Source organism: Falco punctatus (genome assembly GCF_963210335.1).
Source record: "Falco punctatus genome assembly, chromosome: 1".
NCBI classification, from domain to species: Eukaryota; Metazoa; Chordata; class Aves; order Falconiformes; family Falconidae; genus Falco; species Falco punctatus.
Window position 1 is genome coordinate 66255250 of NC_137580.1, and position 24279 is coordinate 66279528.

Here is a 24279-nt window from a genome sequence, read left to right on the forward strand (position 1 = left end):
ATCTCCTCCTTGCCTGGAGGGGCTGAGTAGACTGGCAAACAGGTAGCTTTAGGAATAAATGCAGAGGCATGGATTCAACAAACCTCTGCAAGAGACAGTACAGTTCTTCATTTGAAAAAAAAGACTACTCAAAGCTTTAAATGAAATTAAAATATCCAATGTGTCTGGGGGAGGGAGAGAGTTCCCAATTCACTGGAGGTATTCCACTTTGCCTACTGGATTAAATACAGCTACATCTTCCCTTCAGGACACCTTGTGAAACTGATTCAAAACCTGCCATCTCTCTGCCTAGCTGGTGTCTTGGGGTGATCTTGCACCAGAAATTTTGCAGGTGATTCCTCAAATCCATTCCTTTTCAAAATCAACTTCTGATAACTCACTGCCATCCATTTCACTCTTGTGGAATCCTGATCCTGGCCTCACAAGCAACATATGGGGAGCAACAACCAGCGCATCAGTCCAGTTTCTGAAGTGATGGAATACATAACTTTGTTACCATATTCAGCCCCACGATGCAAAACTCATACTTTTTTTAAACTCAAATTTGGACATATGCATCTGCACAAGTACATAGGGGAAACCTCTGGACAGACCTACACATCAGCCAGTGATTAACAGTGCTGCATTTTCAGGGGACTGCAGGGCTGTGAAGGTATTTTTAAAGACCTGTGCCATACTACAGCAGTTTGTAGATTTGATAGCAGGAGAGAAAGAAGAGGAGACATCTGCTTTAGGAAGGACAGCTGACTTTCTGCTGGGCTTTGGCACTTCTCTGAATGGCAAATTAAACACATCGTGCTCCTTCAAATTGCAACTGACCAGTGTGTGGCAAGAGCCCTGAGAAAGGGGGCAATGAAAAGTGCATGCAGTCAGCATGCACTGCTGGCTACTGATAGATAGGGTCAACTGTTTTCAGTGAGACACCTGTGCAATAGTTGTTGCTGCCATCATTTGTCACGAATCCCTAAATAGTCTGGACTCAGCCCCCTGCCTCAGAAGGCAGAGCCTTTGCAAGCACACCTCTGTGTGTGTCTTATGTCTGCCATACGCTGCAACTCTCCCTCACGCACAGCCTAACAACGCAGCCACAGAGTGAAATCAAAGTAAAATTCCCACCAAGAGAGCGTGGAAAGATCCTTACATAATGCTGCTGGGTTTTGGAATAGGAGGAACTGATAGTAGTATGGAGAAAAGCAACTGAGAAGCCAAGTTCCTAGCCCTCACAGGGACTCCACCACTGAAAATCTGTAGCAGCCTAGCACCGTAAGAACGTATTTTCACCTGCATCAGAATTATGGGGCCATCAGAATAATCTGTGGACCTTGTGCAGTAACTGAGAAAGAACAAGACAAAAATATACCAGTCACCTTAGCAGGAGAACAGGGATGTTGCTCCTCACCTATAACAGTTTAAGAATCTGCTAAAACTATTTGCTAATCAGATTACTACAGTAACTCCTAGATGTTGAGATTTATGGATTTGATCAATGGAAGTTCCCAAGTACAAAGTCTGTAAGATCTGTTGCTACATCAGAAAGGAACAGCCTACTTGAAAGGAGCAAAGAAAGTGACAAGGGAAAAAAAAATATATTTACATTTTAGTTAAGCAACAAAGGAAAGAGACAGGCTTGTATCAGGCATCTTAATGCTGCAAACTACTGATTATAACCAAATCTTATGTTCAAGCTGTTAAGAGCTAGGTGCATTTCTGTGGTGAAATGTCCTACTTTTCCTTAGCACCTGCTGTTTGTGACCTTGGTACAGGGCTGGAAGAACCTTTGACAAGTGCATCCCCAGGCAGTAGCGCTACAGTTTAGGACTTTTAAAGTAGGCTTTGGTTTGCAGCAACACCAACTTCAACAAGGCAGTGCTCTACTACTGCAACCAACGTAAGTGACTGTAAGTCAGCTTCCTCTAAGCACCATTATACCCCTAACACTACCCACAGCACCAAAAGACAGGTTTTTTTGAGGGTAACTCGACAACTCTACCAGCTATCATACTGGCTCCCAAAGGCTAAAGAGCAGACCCCCTTTACCTTTGCTCCCAACACTCAACAGGCCAGTCACAAGCTTTGGGAGCACAGGCCACCACCCTGGCCCACACAAAGTCACTGTAGTCCTCCCTGCCTATACAAGCCCTCCTAACTCCCAACCTCAGCCTACCCCCACGCTCAGTTCTTGTACTCCCTTGCTACTGCAGACTCCTTGCCCCTCACGAGCTCCGGCCCAGCAGCTACCACAGAAAAGACACATCCCGGGACCGAGAGAGCAGCAGAAGGGAGGGAGGGAGGCGGACAGACGACAGCCCGGCAGAGCCTCGCCTCTAGGACGGGGAGCCCGCCAGCGTCAAGCCCGGCGAAGTCTCCCGCCCGCTTCCAAAATGGCGGCAGCCGCGCGCCCCCTCAGCCGCGCGCCGCCAGGGCGGGGCGGAGCAGCGGGAGCGGCCGCCCCGGGGCAGCAGGGCGCATGCGCACCGCCCGCCGGCCGGGCCGGGGGCAAGATGTCGGCGCAGGGGGACTGCGAGTTCCTGGTGAAGCGGGCCCGCGAGCTGGTGCCGGGGGACCTGTGGGCGGCCAAGGCCTGGCTCATCACGGCGCGAAGCCTCTACCCCGCCGACTTCAACATACAGGTAGACGGCGCGGCGCTCCCCCTCACGGCCTGGCTGCGGGCGCTGCGTGACTGACAGGCGCTCCGGCCGCGGGAGGCGGAGGGTTGTCGTGGTGACGGGGACCCGGCAGCGCCGCGGCGGCGCCGGTTCGTCCTGCGCTCACCGCGCTCACCGTGGCTGCTAAGGCGGGCCCTGCCGGGGTGCGTGGAGAGCGGCGGCTCCCCGGGCAGAGCCAGGCCCGGCTCCCCGAGCAGAGGCCAGGCACAGTGCTCTGCAGGCGTCCAGGCCTAGCACCCAGCTAGAGGCCTGGCCTGCCGTCCCCGGAGCGGCCCGACGCAGCACCCATGACAGGGGCCGCCCTCAGCACCCCTGCTTTGCCGCCGACCCCTCCTTTGCAGGCTCTTGGTCGCGTTGCGCTCCCCGCTGAACGCTCCGGGCGGCCGCCGGGGCGCGCAGGGCCGGGTGGCGGCGGTGCTGCAGGTGCCCAGCCTCACGGTGGTGTCCAGTGCTTGAAAATAAATTCACTAGGTTATAACTGCTCGTTGTGTTTCACTGCAATAAAAATCCACTCCTAGGAATGCTTTGTGAAACGGATGACGCTCTCGGGTTTATAATAACTGAGGGGAAGGTCTCTTTCTGCTTCTTGTGTTTGCACATGATGAAATATGTGGGTTTGCTGTTGCAAAAAAAAAAAAAAAAAGCTGTTTTTAATGGAGACTTAAAGTACCTCTCTTGCCTGTGGCTTTTGTAATAGCTTGGGGTTTTGCACTGCATTTGACTGGACACAAACCCTGTTAAAAGAACTGTGAATTCCCACCGAGTTTTTTATTTGCGTAAAAATAAAGCCAGTATAATAATATTAGAGTACTTACACAGAAGTTTAAGCCTAATTAATGTGTGATTAAATAGTTTAAGGTCAGCTCTTGATATCTACAGCAAATGTTACAATCCTTTCATTTTCTGTTACTCAGGCTGCTGTGGCAAATTTGGGACAGTTTTTTTAGAATGGAAGGGCTAATCTGATTCGTAAATGTATCCAAGAAAGCTAATGTGCTGTTCTTCCACTTTGCAGTATGAGATGTACACTATTGAGAGGAATGCTGAAAGGACAGCATCTGCAGGCAGGCTGCTCTATGACATGTAAGTAATTAGAGCTGGAACTCTACAGTTATACCAGGTGTTCGTTGCCATAAATGTCATAGTTTCCAAAAATATAATGTGAGTGTTCTTGGAAATCCGTGTGGATAAATTAAGCAGAAAAGGTCTTATTAATTAAAAATAAACCATAAAAAGGAAGGTTTTATTTTCCATTTGCCTATGCACATTCATAGGAAGGTTTTGTCTTGGAAACAGATTTTGACTTCACTGTATATTCCTTGCCTCAAACTTTATTACAGGTTTGTGAATTTTCCAGACCAACCTGCTGTATGGCGGGAGATTAGTGTTATTACATCAGCATTAAGGAATGACTCACAGGACAAGCAAACACAATTTTTAAGAGGTAAGGATTCTATTCAGTAAGTGGGGAGAGTCCTGAAGGAATCTCTAGATATGCCCTCTGATTACATATCTAGTGTGGCAAGTGAATGTCAGTCTTTTTAACTTTGCTTGTGGGCAGCACATTTTTTCTCCATTCAGCCTTAAGAGACTTCATTCAGTGTGTTAGTCTTAAGAAACGTAAAGGGACATGAGAGGCTGATTACCATTGCTTTGACTCTGTTATGAGTAGACAAAGTCTGCCAGAGCAAGAAGCATTTAGAAAAGAGATTGCGTAGGAAATAAGTGGAATGGGGCTTATGAGTCATCATCCCAGTGATTGCAGAGAACAATGAGTGATCAGAAAAATGGGGTGAATTTGTACATGTGAAGTGAGGGTTACAAAAATGAACAGTCACCAGAAGGGCTTGGTGTTCACTGCTGGCAACCACAGGCAGTTTTGAAAGGCTGATTTACACCTGACAAATTGTAATCTGCTGTTTGAATATGTGCTTCAGAAGCTCTAAGGATAAGCACAAATCAATGACCGTTTTTGAAAAAGCATCTTAAAATGTCAAATACTTAAGTATTAGGATTTTCGGTGTTACACTCATTAGCAGTCTTACTTGTTAATTCAAGTACTGTGCACCCGAATAAACACAGACAAATATTCATGTGGTCTTCTCTGAAAGAAACAGCTGGGTTTTTTCCAGGCATAGATATTAAAAGCAAAAAAAATATAAGGAAGTCTCTTTTCACTCTGCGTGGCAAGGTGATGTTGACTGTCTTTTACCCTTTGTTAGTCACCTTTACAATTCAGACATAGCAAGTCAAACATTTTAATACTATTTTTTTGAAGGATTATTTGAAACCCTTCCTGGTCGAGTCCAGTGTGAAATGTTACTGAAGGCCACAGAGCAGTGTTTTAACACATTAGAAAGAGCAGAAATGCTACTACTACTACTGCGACGTTTTCCAGAGACTGTGGTACAGCATGGGGTAAGAGAAGCTTATATTAACTATTCAGGGTATTGGCATTCTGTTTCTTGACATTTTGCTGAAATGTATTTTCCTTTGCCTAGTGAGAGAATGAGTCTTTTTATTCATGTTTAATTGTGGTTAATAGCTCAGATTGCTGTATTTTGATGTTACCGCTTGGAAAGAATTGGGCAAAAAAACAATTAGAAGCAAATAAAACATTTTTTTGTTTTGTAAATGCAAAGAATATTCCATGCTTATTGAAAAAGCAGAATAGCACAAAAAAAAGTATAGAGGAATATTACAGTCTGAAAAAGACTATTGCTTCAGCTTTTTGTCAGTAAACTCTCATTGAGGGCAGAGCACTTTGAGGCCGTGCCTAGACTCTAGCAAGCAACATGTTTGCTTTGACTTACAAAACTACAGCAGGAGCTCTTTAAATTACCTACTTTATTTAAGGACAGTTAACAGATAGTTTAAAAAATAGTTTAAAGACTATAAAACCTGTTAGTTCTGACTTACACTAACATCTAGCTTTTACCAGCGTCAGGCAGAGTTCAGTCAGTTACTGCAGCTCAGGTGACAAGCTGCTGCTTTAAAGCCTGGTACCTCCATTGCTTTCACCTGTCTGTGCATATCTTTACTGATGCAGTTAATGCACATCTTTTCTGATGGTCTAGTTTTGCTATCATATGGTGTTGCTTTTCACCTGTTACTAAGTAGGGATAGTTTAACTATACACATAGAGAGTAGCTCATGCAGTTACCATGTAGTAAATTGCTACTCATGCATCCACTAATTGTTCAACTCAGCTCGGTGGCCCCCAACATAAGGACATGGATCTGTTAGAGCGGGTCCAGAGGAGGGCCACAAAAATGATCAGAGGGCTGGAGCAGCTCTCCTGTGAAGACGGGCTGAGAGAGTTGAGGCTGTTCAGCCTGGAGAAGAGAAGGCTCCTGGGAGACCTTATAGTGGCCTATCAGTACTTGAAAGGGACCTACAGGAAAGCTGGAGAGGGACTTTTTACAAGGGCACGTAGTGATAGGACAAGGGGTAAAGGCTTTAAGCTGGAAAATAGTACATTTAGATTAGATATTAGAAAGAAATTTTTTACTGTGAGGGTGGTGAGACAGTTTGCCCAGAGCAGCTGTGGATGCTCCGTTCCTGGAAGTGTTGAAGGTCAGGCTGGATGGGGCTTAGAGCGACCTGGTCTAGTGGAAGTCTCCCTGGCCGAGGGCAGGGGTCTTGGAACTACATGATCTTTAAGGTCCCTTTCAACCCAAACCATTCTGTGATTCTATGATTTCATTGAATTACAGATTCTAAAACCAGCGTTCCAGTGTTTGATTTTCACCTCTGCTTACACAGGTAGGCCTTGGAGAAACATTATTAGACGCTGAAAGTATTGAAGACCAAGAGTCCCCGGTGAATTGTTTTAGAAAATTATTTGGTAAGAAAATATTAATGTTCTTGTTTTATACAACTTTTTAGAATGGCAAGACTCTGTGTTCAGTAAACTACTTGCAAGATTAAAAAAACGCTGTAATCAGAAGAGACTCAGGCTGCATTAGGCCAGGCTGACATTGTACAAATTGGTAGTACAGTCATTCATGTGGTGTTGTTTGTGATGTATGGTCAGCCAGAGGTGGAGCCTTAAATTGCTGATAGACAAACTGACAAACCTTACTTAGAACAAATAGAACAAACCTCCCACCAAACCTAAAGGAATTTTTTGGTTTGTTTTCTATTTTAGTTTGTGATGTTCTTCCTCTAATAATTAATAACCCTGATGTTCGACTTCCTGCCAGCTTGTTATATAAATACCTGAATAAAGCAGCAGAATTTTATATTAACTATGTAACCAGATCTACACAGACAGAAAGCCAGTATCAGGGTAAGTATTTTTACAAAATTAACCTTTCTCAGAATGTATTTTAGTATTACTGAAATGATGTCCATAAATGAAAAATGCATTACTTCCATGTAGTGTATCCTGTAGACAAGGGTTAATAGTAGTATTTGATGTTTCTTAGTTCTTTGATAGCAAAATACCTCATGATGCTTTGACTACTTTGTCGTGATGTTCATGATGCTTCAGCATATATACTGAGAGGTAGGACAGAATTTCCAGGATCTCCTTATCCAGCGAATCGGCTCTCTTGTATGAGGAGGCAGAAATGCCTAACAACTCCCTGTTAGCCGTCTCAGTAAAGAATGGTTACCCTGAAAGCTCCAGTGTAGACTTTGACATGTCTCCTTCTTGAAAATAAGTCAGTTGGTTTGATCTCTTTATGAAGAGAAAAATGTGCTGTTTTTCCTAGGTTCACAAGACTCCTCTGATATTATGTCTCCAAACAAGCGTAGCTCTCAGAAATATGTAATAGATGGTCTCACAGAGAAATCATCCCAGATTACAGATCCTTGGGAGAGGCTATTTAAAATACTGTCTGTGGTGGGAATGAGGTGTGAATGGCAAATGGATAAGGGAAGAAGGTAAGAAATCTGTAGTGTTCCAGGTATTTCTTCTCAAGGAGAATTTGGCTTTTTAATTCTTAAGGAGATGGGTTGAAGAAGGATTTTAACGTAAGGACCTTTTGTGTAAATTCAGTACAGCTCTTTCAAGACTGTACAATGTAAAGCAAAAATGTGGATCCAGGGAGCACTTTCAAATTAGGCTCTAAATGAAGTTTTTGTTGGTGAAAGTCTTGCATAAGAACTGTAGTATTGTGGGCTATCCTCCCCTAGGTGCCTTAGCAAAGAGAAACATGGTGAATGTTTAGTGAAGTTTCACTGTAGTACATTCCCAGCCTCCACTGACTTGCAGCTGGGGGATTTCCTCAGCCAAAACATAAAGTTTTGGAGTCTGTGTAACATCCTTAATTTTTTTTGTCTCTCTTCCCCAGAAGTTTTGGTGATATTTTGCATCGAATGAAAGACCTCTGCAGATACATCAGTAACTTTGATAGTGATGCACACGCTAAATATAAAAACCAAGTAGTGTATTCAACAATGTTGGTCTTCTTTAAAAATGCATTCCAGTATGTCAGCAACATCCAGCCATCGCTCTTCCAAGGTGAGTTTCTAATGTTTCAGCTTCTGTAAAGAGATTTTTGTGATTTCATTGCTAATGTCTGAAATATCTTTTCTCATTATTTTTTTGAAATATACCATCTTACAAAGTGACATGGGTCTTTTTAAAAATTCTCCCAAGCCATTAGTCTTACCAGCAGAAGTAGCTCATGACAACTGGTGTAGTGGATCAGACCAAAGATCAGTCTAACTTAGCATTGTGGTTTCAACCTCTGCCAGCAGCAAGTTTGTTGTCTAGGAAAGAGAAAAGTAACAGACCAGTTGTTATGAGAAATATCCCTAGGGTTGATTGCTAGTTTTCTATCAGCATCATGTTTGTTTCATTTTCTCCTGTTTCGTTGAAGCTTCTGGCTTCTTGCAGTCAAAAGATTGTACAAAAAGCTTCCACAAAATAAGGTATTTTTGCATTAGGAACACACAGCAAATTTATAATTAATCAAAAAAAAAATGAATAGGAAGAGATTTCCTGAAATTCAGAAGCTTCCAACTTGGCTTTTGTTGTATAGTTTAAGGATAATCTTTAAGGTGTGCTTTGCACATTAATCATAATTTGTAATTTATTTGTAAATTGAACATTTAAAGTATGACTGTTATCTGTGCTTTTTCCTACCCACTCAAATCTGTGTTTGGGGCATATCACATTGCTTGGAACACCTTGAATTGCTTCTTCAGGGATTGACTGGGCTTTTCAGGCATGGCCCAGAAGCTGAGGGAAGTTCGTTAACCTCCAGTTTGTTTAGAACTTATTGAAATAAATAGTATCACAAAGAGGAGTTTTCAACTCTTAGTAGTGTGTGTTTTCATCACAATTTCCTCTGTGGAGCAAATGAACATTGGAGTAATGAAAATCTCAATAGAAGTGATAGGTTTTAAACAACTTCATAGAAGGTTGGGTAATCAGTGGAACAATGTCAGTAGATTGGTAAGCTCAGAAGACAAATGACATGGCAACTTGCACGCAAAGAGCGTGTAGTCATTTCACAGGAACTAACAGTTTTGTGCTCTATACAGAGGAAAGGTTTTGGTGGGGCAGTGAGATACTTCAGCTGCACATATAATTTTAGCTGCTTGATTCTAAGTTGAGGAATAAGGTAAAGCAAAGCACTGGTGAAAAATGTTCCTCTTAAGTTGTACAGTTGTGTATGTTAATGCTCATGTTTTCAGACTGAAACACCAAAAAAAAAAATGTATACTGAGATACAGAGTGCAGTCTCTTTGGTGCAGCATTTGTGGTACCCTCTGCCATTTGCTGACATCAGGAAAATACCTCCAAGACATCTTTTACTGATTTCTGCTTTAGCATTAAAATCCAGTAGTATTCAGTGCTTTTCATACCCTTCTTATCATGAGGGGTTTTCCTCCTCCTCTTTGGAGGGCTTACTGTAGAAACGTAGAATCCTGCGTGTTTTGGAAGCATAGTGTTGGGGAAAAAAGCTGTCTCCTCCTTAATCCAGTAGCTCTGAGCTTTGATTGTGACTTCCTTCTCATGTGCATGGACTTGCAAGAAACCTCTTGAGAGAAAACTTTTCAATGCATTTCTCTAACATTATTTATATCTGCCTTGCTGGAGACTTGAGAAATGAATGAGGCAATTCACACCCCTCATAACTTGCAGGCTGCCTGCAGGCTTGGCAGGAGTTATTTGGGCTGATGCTTTTAGGGGTTTATTTATAACACTCTGCTAGAAATCAATTAAAACCTCTGTAAACTTAGATTCTAGAGCTCAGTCAGACACAAAACCAGAACATTGCTCTTTGTATGGCTGTGTAACTTTCAGTAATGTAAAAGAACATTTGCAAGTTCTCTACCCCAAGTAAAGGGGTAAGGTTAGGTTTGGTTTGGTTTTAGGACTGGAGGTTTTGGAATAAAGGCTGCAGTGCATTTGCCTGCTACTGAGAAGAGAACATTTCTCTGAAAGCAAAGCACTTAACTGGTATTCATTCAAGTCAGCGCGAGTAAAAGAAAAACCCACTCTTAGGTGTTAGAAGTAGGCAGCTTTTGAGAGTCTAGTCATAAAACTCTTCCAGCATCCCAGCTGTGGTACTTTCATATCTGTTTCTCATGGATTCTATTTTCTACATTAAGATTTGGCTCTATTTTCAGTTCACACAGGTTAGATTCCAACACAGTGGGATACATGAAGGTACAATAGAGGTGATTTCAATGTGTTGTATTGTATAGAGGACATTTCCGTGGTGATACTTAGTCTGAAGCTAGTCAAAGGAGATCACATTACTTCTTAAGTGTGCCAGGGTGATTGTTTCTTGTAACATAAACTGTTGTAGTGGACTCCTTACACATGACTTTTGAGTAGATGGGAAAAGCTAAGTATAGGCTCTTCTGTGTCAAGAGATGAAATGGATTGTCCTTATACTAAGCTCTCAAATTAGTTCTTTGCAATTATGAATGAGGCCTTAGCTTCTTATCTTTCTGTGACAGAAACAGAAGAAATGCACATACTGAAAATACTTGTCCACACTGCTGTCTTGTCTATTGGATATTTCAAAAAGAGAAAACAGATTAATGGATTTCCCCTTTCCTTTCTATTTCTCTTTGTCTGAGCTTTGCACATCTGTATACAGTTTGATTGTGCGAAAGGAGAAAATGTTTTTGGAAGGAGAATTTTCTCAGTAGTGACTATGTACCAGTGTTGTTTGAGATTAAGAAGTGTTGTCCCTATTTTATATCTAATGAAACTTAAGCACTGAGGTTTGAAATAACAGCTACTAGATCCCATAGGACATTCTGTGACACCAGTGGAAGTAGAAATTATGTCTTCTGTGCTTCAAAATCAGGCTTCTCTAGAGGCTTTGGGGAGTGATGATGGGCTCTGGAAGTTCAGTAAAGGTTTAATTCTGTATATAGAAATCAGTGGAGGCAAAGCTGACACAGTGATAGTACTAGGGGAATCTTGTGATAACATACAATTAATTCTTTGAGGCATCAGTGCTGTCAGCATATTGCTTTGGTTTATCATGAGAATATTGCTGTGCTTTGCCATGTTTGTGGCGGTATACTTCAGAGCAATGTTCTGTTCACCTTTGAATAGCTGTATTTATATAAAAGCAAATAATGCTTGATGGGAGAACCTACTGCTGGAGTAGATCTTGAGACTGCTATGTAAGGAAAGGATTCAAAGATACTCTGAAGCTCTCAAGCAAACTCTTGTGATGTCTAGTAAATGCATTCTGACCTTTACCATAAGCCTGCTTTGAGAAAACCATAGCTTTACCAGCATAGTTTAAGCTTATGCAACTTAAGTGAATTAATATCAGATTGGTTTCTCTAGCATTGTAATTACTACTTGTGAAGGAAACAAAACCACGTCGATGTGGGCATGAGACCTTTCAGATCAGTTTAGAGTAATCTTGCATTAATTTATCTTTAAATCCAGGTCCAAATGCTCCAAACCAAGCCCCACTGGTTCTTCTCGAGGATGTGACCAATATCTATGGTGATACAGATATTGATCGTAACAAACACATACACAAAAAGAGGAAACTTGCTGAAGGAAGAGAGAAAACAATGGTAACTTTTCTAGACTTTTTCATTTGTAACAAGAATGGCATTGGTACTGGAATTTAGACAATAGTGGTTTTGACACAGATCAAAGACATATTTTTAGAGCTACCCTGGAATAGCTGTTTATGACCACAATTTGCAAACAGATTTTTTTTTTTTTTTGCTAAAGCCAGCAAGAATGAACAATTTTTGTAGCAATTGCTGTAGACATGTATGTGCTGATGTGAATGCTTTAGCCTGAAGTTCAACAGAGACTGCAGAAGCTGTTAAAAATGGCAGCTATAGCAGTCAGATGTTCTACAGCTAAACATCCAAATTAATTGCGTTTCATGATGGGAACTGGGAATACATCTATTTCTTTAATAGTAGAAACCCACTGTTTTATAGAATTTCTCTGCTGGTAGAAGTATGCACTTATACAAGAATTACATTTCCTTTGCATTATGCCACTGCCAAGCATTAGGCTTAAACTGAGTGATAAAGTGTCACGTATGTATGTACTTTAACAGATAATCTGGTTGAAGCTCAGTGGTGGTACACCATGTTTAACAGAGTGAATTCTTTTGGGATATTGTTTACCACAGTATACCACTGGGTTTCTGGGTAGCAAACCAGATTGTTCTAATATTAAAACAAGCTAAGCAAAAGGGCCTTAAAGGCACTTAAAACTGGGAGGATCTTGGCATCTCTAGTGCAGAATTGTTTTCTTGTGTTCAGTGTAAGTTAAGAAGTGAATATTTTTGTTTTATATCAACTCTTAAGCAGAGCTCAGATGATGAGGATCCTTCTGGAAAGGCACGAAGTCGTCATATTACAGTAAACAAGGCAGATCTTGCAAACTCTATAGAAGTATTAGAGAGCTTTAAACTGGCAAGAGAGAGCTGGGAGCTGCTGTATTCTCTGGAATCACTTGACAAAGGTAAGGCTAACTGCAGGCAGAGTTGCATTTAGGCTTCATTGCTGTGCATATTATCATTTTACTATGTTAAAATAGAATTCCTGTCACTGTGAATCCTTAAATATTGTATTTACTTTGGGTCCTGAGTATTTTTTAACTAAGATCTGGTAAGAAGCTTTATCAGTTGTTGCACTTCTAAATATTTTGTTCCTGGATTTTGTTTAATTCTTCATGCACCTTTGTTTATTCACCCTCACTTCTCTTGGAAGCTGCTTTTACTGAAGGAGCAGTTAATTAGTAGTAGTGCTGATAATACCAGTGAGGATGTGCTGCTAATGTCTGCTTTATTTCATGCTTAAAAAGATATGTCATTACTGTGTCCCTCCCTTTCTGATAATATCTGGTGTGATAATCTTGAAAACAAATTCCTCTTCTAAAAAGCAGACAAATAGTACCACCTAGCTGCTTTTAGATTTATTGGACACAGTAAAATCAAAATACAGTTGTATAAGATGAGAGTATCCTATATTTGAAAGATTTCACACTCTTACTGTTTTGTTTTTTTCATTTTTAAATTCAGCTGCTTTTTTTTTTTTTCCCCTAGCTAATTGATCTTTAACCCAAAGGTGTGAAATGCTTCATTTTTTCTTTTACTTTTTCTTCTCTGACCACTTATACAGAGTTCACCAGAATTTGTTTGTCATGGAAGACAGACACCTGGCTTTGGTTAAGAATCTTTCTTACAGACATGATCATCTACCAGGTAAAAAAATAAAGTGAAAAATAGCAAATGACACCATTACATTTCTCTTCCTTCTAGTAAATAGCTGTTCTGATTAGCTAGTTTGACTGCTCTGTCTACAGATTTTATCCTTTAAAGCATGACTCCTTTGGGGATAGAATCATACCATTCTTACCACAAGCTAGGTACCTCGCTTAGGATATGCCTGTTCCCATAGCTGTTCGTTGAGTCCAGCTAGTTTTAGCATATGGAAAAGACCTCTGCAGTGGCATTTTGGCCAGGGGGGAAAGAGAGACCATTATGGAAGAAAATTGCATTTTCTTCATCTGTCACTGCATTATATTGGAATGCAATCAGAGAGAAGAATTGTAAAACAGTGGAAGTTTTAACATGTCATTTATTTAACATGTCATTAATTTAACAGTTAAAATTTACCATTCTCCTCAGAAATTAGGCTGACTGTACCCATTCCAAATGCCATCTATAGAACACAGCTTGTTCTTTTATATTTTTCCTTGGGGGGTCTTGTATTTTTGACTGTACTTGTACCTGAACAAGAGCTATTTCAAACTTTATTAGTCTAAATAAAGTAATAATTAACTCTGAAGAGCGTGATTGTTTCAGTTATAAATGCAGTTTTGTAAATAGGCTTTTTAAAATAGAATTCTGTCTGTCTTCTCACTGCCTTGCAAGTGATCGATCCACACTCCTGTACGCAGAACCACTGGAGAGTGTTCTGCTAGATTAAAATTTTGAAGCCCGGTTGCTTGGATGTGCTCTGTTTTGAAAGCTTTCTGTAAGGGAATTTTTATTCCTGTCTTTCTACCCATTGTATACAGAAGACCCTAACATTGTCTTTGTATATCTTTTTTTTTAAGGGGCAGTACAAAAAAGCAATTAGCAGCCTACATCACCTGGCAGCTCTTCAGGGCTCTCATTCTCCACAGCAAATTACAGGACAAGGATCACTAGAAAATCAGAGAGCACTAATCCAGTTAGCAACATGCCACTTTGCCCTTGGAGAATATCGCGTACGTACAGCATTCCACACGCTGGTTCATCATCTGGTCCTGTGGTTCCTGTTTTTCTTCTTCCTTTGAATTTTCCTGTTAGTCTGTTTTCAACAGGGTATTGAACATAAGCCAGGGTCTACTGAAAAATCCGTGCTTCACAGGGAGAACAGTTGCACTTCGTGGCACATTAACTGACTGTCCAGTAGCATCTCTCTTACATAGTCTTTTTGGTAGTTATGATTTGGGGAGGGGGGGGTAGTTAAGATTTTTGATAGCTACAAGTGTTTGAGTTGTCTGTAAATGTAACTTCAAATTTGAATTCCGTAGCTTTACTGAAACAGTTTTAAATATTGAGGGATAATTCCTAGCTTTTAGGTTTCATGTGGCAGGGGAAAGAAAAGGTTTATAGAATAGAAACTTCCATGATCATCTTGGAAAAGAATTAGTTACCAACTGAAAATATAAGAGACTCCAGAACAGTATTATCTGGCTTGACCTCTGAACTTGCTTTACCTTTGAAATACCTATTTTGTGGTTTTAGTGTTACAGGAGTGCGTGGTCGTCTGAGGTTAGTCAGCATCAGCACTAATAATAAAGGCTATGTCTTAGGATCCAATGTCATCCTGGTACTACTGGACAAGTATTTTTTCCCTTCCAGTTTACTACTTTTTCATTGGAAGTGTGATAATATTTCCTCGGACCTCTTACTGTCTCTAGGAAATAGCATTAAAAATTCATTGCATTTCTGTCATGCTGTCAGATTGCCATTTTCCTTTCTATTTTTACCATGAACAAAACAAGCTTTTAAAAACTATTCTAAGAATTCACTTGAAAACTTAATCCTTCAAAATAAAATAGGTTTTGATTGTAGTTGTATTGATCTCCTGAAGTGAAGAATGCCAATACTTTTTTTTCCCCCAATTAAAATGACTTATGTAGGATCTCAAAGATTTAGTGACAGCTACATCTTTATGCTCAGCCAAACTGTTCAGCATTAAGTCTGCTCAAGTTCTAGCGGAGAATCTTGTGATTGTTTTTTAGTTTTGCAGTGTCTGAAGGTTTTGATCATTATTAACATACCTGAATTTTAAGAACTTTAAATTAAGACTTAGCATTATCATGTCTTTCTTTTTCTTTCTACAGCAAACATGTGAAAAAGTGCTTGACCTCATGTGTTGTATTTTACTTCCAATACAAGAAGGAGGTAAAGTACAAGAGGAGCAACCTAAAGTAAAGTCTAAGTTCAGGAAAGGTATGAGTTGCTACTACCCTAAACTCAGTGTCAGCTCAATTTTAATTCATGCATTCCAGTTCAGTATGTAATTCTTTTTCTGTATTACAAAAAGAGAGGAAGTTCTTTATACCTTCTTGGTTTTGTGAGTGGTTTTCCTGTTGGTACCTATTGAAGTATATTGGTGACAAAGCCCTATCACAGGAAAACAGAAATGAAGAAAAAATTTTAAAATGTGTAACTTCACGTTTTGAATAATTCGTGAGTTACCTTCAGAGTTTTCCTCCCTGCCTGAGATTTGGCAATTGTAGATTTGTTTCACTCTCTTCTAATTTCTTTCAAACTTAGGTAATCATGAGACCCATAAAGAAGTGTATCATAAACTGTTTTGTTCCAGGGTCTGATCTGAAGCTTTGGCCATGTACCAGCAGAGCTATCATGCCTTACTGCCTTCATCTATTGTTAGCTTGTTTCAAGGTAAGCTGAAATCAAAGCTTCAAATTCTCTTGTGCCTCCAAGGCCTGGTTTATGTATCCAGGGTCCTGAGACAGAAATGGCCTTATCCCAGTGGTGTGACTAGGTGTGAAGGGCTGTGCCTCAGGTGCTTCTCACCTAAATGGGTTTGTGGCGAGTCTTTTTGTTTTGGGGGCTGGGGAGGGAGTGTTGGTAGAGGAGGGCTGTTCTCTTGTGGGTTTTTTGGCTTCTGTTTGTTTTAGTTTTGGGCAGAGGAGATAGAATTCATCTCAAAATATTTTTGTCTGTGTTCAGATTTCTCTTATAGGTCAGTGGAGAGAATTTGATATTTTGGTTGGAAATTTCCAACCTATTTTAAATGTATATATTAGAGCAGAATGAAAGACGCTGCTAAATTCTATCTGCACAGATGTAGGTGAGATGAATCTCATATGTTTATAAAAGCAACATGCATTTCCTGATGTCTCAATGTCATTTTTTTTCCCTGAAGCTCAGAGCTTTCACAGACAGCAGAGATGATATGGCGCTGGGCCATGTAGTTGTTCTGCTGCAGCATGAGTGGCCAAGGGGTGAGAACTTGTTCCTGAAAGCCATCAACAAAATCTGCCAACAAGGAAACTTCCAGTATGAGAATTTTTTCAACTATGTCACAAGTATCCTTTCTCTAACCAAGAATGTCTTTCACATCCAAAACTATGTGCTGGGGTGTTGAAAAAGCTGTTAGATAGTTTCAGCAGCAACTCTCTCTGTGAATCACATTCAGTATATTTCCCTACCATGCAAGTTGTAATAGGTGGCAGTGCAAAATGGACTATAAATATGCCTCCTGTCACCTGTTCTGGCACTTGAGAGTACCCTTAAGTACATTGCAGTTGCACTTCCATTCAGAAAAAGAGCAGCAACTTAGGCTGCTTATGCAAGTGGTGGCAGTCTTTTCAGTAAGATATATAGGTCATTATACTACAAGGTTGTTAACAGAAATGACAGTGGTACCTATGCTTCAGAGAGTCAGAATTATTTAGGCTATTGTTTATGAAATGCTTTGTGTGAGTAAGATTTTTGGGTTGAGTAAGATAATGAGCTGTGTCAAAGTTCATGCATGCAAAGCATGTCTGATTTCTGTATTCAGATACCTGATGTACGCTTCAATCAGCATACACACTGGACATTTTAGTGTTTAGCCTAACCAGACATCCAGCCATTGTACTCAGGAAGCAATGCGTCTAGCTCTTACCTGAGACAACTAAAAAAGTTCTGGTGTTAAAGAAAGGTAAACAAAAAACCAAAAAAAACAAAGGCAAGCCAAATAAGGGATCAAAATAGAAGACTAAGAAGGGTGGTATGTGCCACCATGGCAGCATTTCCTTCAGTCCCAGCCTCAGTTTGCACTGCTTTGATAACCTGCAATGCAGGAAAAGAAAGTAAAAACAACTAGGGAATTTGTTTAGAGAGATGAGCTTTCTTTAGTTCTGTTTGACTGTACATAAGAAATTAAGAAAGAAATTGACTGATGTATTTTGCACTTTAAAAAGCCATTTCTTATGAATTTGTTGAAGATTAGGAATACATGCTGTGATCTTCCTTATCACTTTTAAGAATGAGATACTTCAATAGCTGTTTATTTTGAGTGTCCTTTCAGCAGCGTGGCTTCAGATGTGAGGGGTAAGAAGGAATGTTCTCTTATCATTTTTTCCCTAGTCAAATCTTTAATGTTTTCTTCAGATATTGATATGTTGGAGGAATTTGCTTATTTAAGAACACAGGAAGGAGGGAAGATTCATCTGGAACTGCTGCCAAATCAAGCAATGCTGATCAAGTAAGGATAAAAAAGCATTTGCTGTTTTCTTTGAGGAAAAAAAAAAAAGGGAGTATGTTCTGGTTGTCTTTGCTTTCATGTAATCTTCTGGATAGTAAGTTTGTCATGTCTTTGAGCTTAAATTTAAGGAGTTGGCTACAGAGTTCAGACAAGGCCGTGAGTTTCTTTTTCTGACTCTCCTGCTGATCTGTGAATTCTTTTTTGGGGTTCTTCAACTTTAAACTACTTTTACAGAACTTTATTTTTAAGTGTGGCATTTACTTTAGAACGATTCATATTAAAGTTATTACGGTATTGCTCTTTCAACCAGACACTTGCACTCTGCAGGAATTCATTAAATAATTAGGCATGAGTGCAAGGTGATGTTAATTTTGCTGAACAGTAATGCTGAACAGAAAGCACTGTTTGTTGTGAACAGAGTTATGAAAGACCACCGAATGATGAAAAACTAAGGGTAAAACAAAGTACACTTCAGGTAAACTCTAATAACCTTTCTGTCAGAACTAGCAGGTCATCTCTTGCTATGTACTGAACAAGCTTATTCTGTTTAGCTTATTACAAGATGCTGAAGGAAATTAATAATTTGGATTAACTTCCTAGGTGTTCTTAGTTTTGAGTCAAGACTGAACAAGTATCTGCTGCAGGGTTTTAGTGGCAGAATGTTTTGGAATAGCCTGGCTATTTATTAGAATTTGTGGTATTTTGCTTTGTAAGAGGGGGACTGCTAAAGTTCGTTGAAATTCCAGTTTGGGTCAGTGTATTCTGGCTATTCGCTAGCTAGAAATGGGCTAAAATTCTCAAAAAACGGGAGCCTAACATTAGACAACTGGATGCAAATTTGGACTAGTAAATAGATTTTCCAGAGTTCTAGGTATTCAACACAAAAATAAGATACTAGGAAAGAAAAGGAAAAGAAATACAAATGCTTGATTATGTGACAGAATTTTCTCATCTAGGCTCTAGATTTTCAAACTCTTAACCTTGCTGTATCTCACTGCTTGTAGCCAACTGTATGAAAACAAGAATCAGGATACGCTGCACTACATACAATGTTAAGTAATAAGCTTTGTCAGCAAGAGGGCTTAGCACTGAAGACTCCGCCTGGTAACTTCTTAGCTGCTGTCTTTTAGTTAGTTGGAATAGTTCCATGCTCTTTCTCTGCATCATGGCTTTTATTTTGATTGGCGTGGTAGCTGTTACTGTTCTGACCCCACCAGTCAGGAAGCAGGTAGTGAGCAGTGTTGCTAGCAAGACAGAAATATCTCTCTGACCTCCTTTTGACCAGTGTTAGGTTTCCTAAATGATGGAAATGCTTGTAGAGGGGTCCAGTTCTTTGTGCTTATTGAACCACAATGGTCAAATATCCCATCCAGCCGGAAAAGCCATGTACAGTGTCTTTTACGTGGCTGAGATGCGTAGGACAGGAACCACTTCATCAGAGAGCTGATGGGAGGGAGAGTTAAGGGCATAGTCCACTAATCGGAGATGACGTCTATTCCCCTGGTACCCCAAATATTTTTTCAGCTGGACTGGCTGTGAAGCTCAGGGATGGTGTCACCCAGCACAGCCTCCCCCAGCTAGATGAGTTTTAGATGAAGTGTGCCAGCACAGCCCTGTTTCCTGGGACAGTGGTTGGTAGGCTCAAAACCTGCAGACTGCCTTTCATCTTTCCCAACTATCACCAGTTCTGGTTGTATGAGCTGTTGCACCATCCTCCCAGTAATTAGCAGAGGCAGCTCACATACTGTTCAGGCACGCACAAGAAGACTGTAAGTTTGCCGTAGCAGCCCAAAGAAGCAGCAGTTGCTCCTTTGCCCAATCTTTTATTGGCATAAATGTACATAGCGATCCTGCCTCTTACTGGATGGGAAATGTATTACAGATGTTCTGTGGTTTTCGTAAGAACAGCTTTTTGTTTCATGACTTACAGGACGTTTTCTCCCCAGGTGAATTCCACATTCTTCTTCCAGGACTTTTCCTCAGTACCTTATACTTTATAGGAAATTATATTCATTTTTCTGAGCCCAGGAGGGCAAACTGCAGTGTGGTTTTCAAAAGCTGAAGTAAGATCTTGGTAGCGTGCAGTTATAATTGGGTCCTGAATACATACGCAGCTTGTAAGCTTTCCCTTTGCTTGTATCCACTGGGAATATGAAGGTCCATGGTTTTGGTTTTAACTGGTGCTATAGCCAGCTCATTCTGTTTGCAGTGTCTACAAGAATTCTATGATGAATTCTGAACTAAATGCCTAAGTGCGTTTGTCTAGAACTCCATTCTAGGCAAGCCAAGTTTCATAGTTTTACTGAGTATACACATCAGTAGTGGCAGTGTTAGCTAGTGCGGTTAAAGAGGAAAAGAATATGCAAGAAATGACTGATTAATATCGCGTTCCTCTTTTTGATAAACCTTGCTTTGATTAGTCTAATCTTAGCCTGCTAGCTGAGTAAACTTGACGTGAAAGCCACTGAGTGTTCTGCCTCTACTCACATCCCCATCACATCTCCCCTTGGGGACATAGGAGGAAAACCTCAGCTGGTTTGAAGTGAAACAAAGTATCTTGAAAGTGGGATTTTTATTCTGATTGTGCACTTGGGTATGTTTAGTTCTGATTGCAGACCTTGCGAGCAGTAATGAAGACACCGTTGTGCAGAGTCCCTTTTTCAAACATCTGCCACTGGGACCAATAACATCTTGCTGTTCCTCTGTATTTTCTTTTCTCTGTGTCCTTTTTTGCAAGTACTGGACTCATTCATGCCAAGAACTCTTGAAAAATTATCTCATTTGATGGAATAATTCTTGTGAATATTTTATTTCAGGTTACTGTAGCTGTATTGTAGAATGTTTCTGTACTACTAAAATGTCCCATCTTTATTTGACTTTTATAAGCATAGCTCTCGATCCATATTCATTAATAAATTATAGATGCTAACCAAAATGACCACCTGTGAGATAGAAAGGTAGGCACATAACTCGATATTATAGGTATGTAAGTGCAAGTCTTCTCTGCTCCCTTCTTAGCATCTGTAGGGGTGAATGAGACACTGTATTCACATGCCTAATAACATTTAGGTGACATTCTGAGAGACTTGCGTTAAGGAACTAGACCTGCTTTCTATATACCAGATTTCTCATTTCTCCTTAGGTGGGGTGTTGGATTTGCTCTAGGCTGAACATATGAGGTTATCTTATGTTATAGATAGTATACAGAGATAAGGACTTAACTTCACAGAGGAGACAAACTGCCTTTCGGATGAGACACCTTTGGTGGCTAGTTCATGTGGCCTTGGTCATAAATGGGAGGTTACTCTGCGTGGGCATTTGTGCTCTGACATTGTGCCATCCTCTAACCATCATTTTTGTATGCAGTTTGACTTTGAAAAGGTGAGAAGGGCCATTTCTGGGCTAATGAAAAGATACTTGGGCAACCTGTGACAAACACTGTCATGCACTCAACTTGGCCGATACCTGCTGTGCATGCACTCGTCTTGGGCTCAGCAGCAAATCCCTTAACTCCAAGTTGTGGGCTCTCCCAGTTTGCTGACGCGCTCTTGCCGGCTGTGCAGGGAAGCTGTGGTATCTGCAGTGCTCCTCTGACTAAATCTTTTGATTGATACGCTTCCTGGGAAGAGCTATGAATGTTCTCGTAGTACAACTGTGAATTGATTTTGCACCTACTGCTGTCCTTTCTCCTGGTGTAACAGTCCAAAAATATGCATATATATTTAGACCACAGTTGCAGAACAGCCTTGCAATGAAATCTGGGGATATTTGCATGTTTGATGCTCTTAGGGTCCTGCACCTCTTCAGCTGCTCGGTGTTCATATTGCTATGTGGTCTCACCCTAGCTCTTTGTTGCTCCTTTTTCTGGAGAGTTGTTTTGCACCGGAGGGGGAGTTGGCGTGTGGGTGTTTGAATGCTGCTATTTGCTGTTTTTTAAAGGACTTCTAGCCCTCCCATGGGGTTACTGCAGCAGGAATTCATACCTGTGCTACAGCCCAGCATACAGACTGCTGACAGGTACCAAGTGGAAAAACCCTGCTCATAGTGTGCTGTGTTTTGTCAACATGTTTTAATGCCCATGGTTTTCAGCAATTTGTTACTCAATATTTATCTTTTTTTTTCCTCCATTTGTGCCTACATTGCCTGGCAAACCATGTTGTTCTATTATAACATTTATTTTTCTTTTTCCCATAAGTTGCCAGTATCTGTGTCCTTTCAATTCAATAATCACTGCTGAATTTAAACAAAAAAATGTAGAAATCTCCCAAAATTATACTGATGTTCAATCACATATTAGCAAGAGTATAACCCTTTCTTTTCAAGATACTGGTTACTGGATCCGTTTGTAGCTACTTTTCTTCATTTAAGTTGTTCTGAATTCTGTTTTCTGTTTTCCAGCTGTTACATGACACGCATCTTCAGAAGCGCTGCTGGCTTGCTCAGTAGCTGCCAGGTTGCATATTCTCCTTTAGGCTGTAACTGGCCGTAGCACTCAGCTGCCAGCAATGTTTAAGACAGTAAAGATGGAAAACGGGGCTTATCCCATAACCCCTGAATATGCTGGAGTATTTTCAGTTGAGTTTTGCTTCACTCAGCCTAGCTTATCAATGAATTGCCCAGTAGGCTCCAGGCTAGTCTCTTCTTTGCGTTTTCCATGTGTTAGAGAGGTCTCTACTGTTTTGATAGAGAAGTCTGTTCTCAAATGCTTGACTTGCTGATTTAAGTGAAGGTGGGGTGGTATTGTTGGTGAGGGTTAATTCCCAGACTTTTCCCTTTCTTGTTTCCAGCATCTCTGGACTGGTATAGATGTCCTTACCCTTTATTTTTAACTTCCTTTCTGTCTTACAGTGTGCTGGCTGGGTTCGGTCCAGCTCTTCCCTTCATACCCATGACTCAGTACTTGTCTCAATATTAGCGTTATGCTTTTCTCTCTAATTTATACTGCTCCCTTACTAGCGCTAGGGCTCTCATTTCAGGGCATATCTTTTGCTTCCCTTCCCAAGCAGGGTTTGCAGGTAGATGTTAAAAAGTCTTGGTGTTACTTATCCAGTTCTGGACCAGTGCAAGTAAAGTGTAGTGCTTTGGTGCTGCAGAACATTGTTTATATGACAAGATCTAGGTATCAAGTGCTATAGGCCAGCGTGAGGACAAAGACGTGTTCCTAAAAATGGCCTTTAACCAGACAGTATCCCAAGAGTTTTCCCAGCCAGCCTCACTTTAGCTTCCAGAGTAGCTGGACCTTTGTTCTGTTTGAAAACAAGTCCTGAACTTCTGCTCGGCGTAAATGTAATCCTTGCCTGGCATGTAGTATCTCCGCAAGAGCTGACTTCTGCTGATGCAGACTCACAGCCTGGCTTGATTTGGGCTTTGTGTTGGCTTGTGACTTTTAGTCAGTTATTGGTGCCCACAGGATTATATAGCTCCTTCCTGCACTTTTCCTACTGGTACAAGACACCCTCTGCTCTTCATGGTGACAGCCACCTCTTCCCTTCTTCCAGAGAAAACAGTTTTATCTTTTCACTCTTCTTTCAAGCCCAACCATTTACAGAATTGATTACAAGGAGGAAGTGGCCTGGGCAGCAAAGGTAGAGAGAAAATTCCTTTCCCTAGGCAAGGAGAACTCAATATATGCTGGGTTAAAAAGATCTTCCTGTTAGCCAGAAGAGCAGTATTCCCCTGTGCCCCCTCCTCCAACAGTCATAATTAAAGCAGTGAGAGCATAGACTTTTATGAAACTCACAACTGTTGAAAGACTCCTAAGCTACTAAACACATTACTTTTAAAAAATAGCATAGTGTGGGCTATTTGGCTCTCCTTATATAAACTCAGGTATGGACAGTAGACAAGTATAATCATAAGTCTAAACACAGTAAGTGACATGCAGCACCTTTTAAATTACTGTAGTGCACCAAATAACCATTACTCGATTTTGTCTGTCTCTCTTTCCTTCATGGCTTAAGGCATCATACAGTTACCCGGGGTATAACTAAAGGAGTGAAAGAAGATTTCCGCCTGGCCATGGAGCGCCAGGTCTCACGCTGTGGGGAAAACCTCATGGTGGTCTTGCACAGGTTCTGCATTAATGAGAAAATACTGCTGCTTCAGACTCTTGCTTGAATGGACAGGATCATGATGCAGTGTCTCTTACAGAGAGGGGGGGAAGGCTCTTAATTGTGCGACAGCAGCATGGCAGTGGAAAACCACTTGTCCAGAGAGTCAAAGAGGTTCTCTATGAGTTACAGGTTCTGCAGTACACAAACACTCCTCTGTGTTTGTTCACCACTTAGTTTTCTTATGTGGGTAGATCAAACTTTATAAATAAAACTTTGTTTAAGAAGTCTTCTGTAATGTCCTATTTGTTTTGGGTGTTTTTCTATAGCATTATACTAAGGTGTGCATCTTGGTTCTTTCTCTCTATAAATACACACAG

At 40.8% G+C, this 24279-nt stretch overlaps 1 protein-coding gene across 6 annotated transcripts; it reads left to right on the forward strand.

The window, feature by feature from the left end:
- The first annotated feature begins 2458 nt into the window (after nt 1–2458).
- INTS10 (integrator complex subunit 10) lies at nt 2459–24186 on the forward strand. Of its 6 annotated transcripts, none has more exons than XM_080388071.1 (18): nt 2459–2630; nt 3682–3749; nt 4007–4110; nt 4945–5084; nt 6432–6513; nt 6817–6957; nt 7385–7556; nt 7967–8136; nt 11548–11681; nt 12438–12594; nt 13254–13336; nt 14194–14346; nt 15472–15580; nt 15957–16036; nt 16524–16686; nt 17756–17849; nt 21789–21866; nt 23810–24186. In XM_080388071.1, the coding sequence occupies exons 1-18, from the start codon at nt 2502–2504 to the stop codon at nt 23964–23966; spliced, it is 2214 nt and encodes a 737-aa protein (XP_080244197.1). In that variant the 5' UTR covers nt 2459–2501; the 3' UTR covers nt 23967–24186. The 6 variants fall into 6 exon arrangements, 5 of the variants coding, with proteins under 5 accessions (XP_080244197.1, XP_080244198.1, XP_080244201.1 ...); XM_080388072.1 differs by having other exon boundaries at nt 12441–12594; XR_013928208.1 differs by lacking the exon at nt 21789–21866 and having other exon boundaries at nt 16524–16657; nt 23810–23863.
- The last annotated feature ends 93 nt before the right edge of the window (nt 24187–24279 follow it).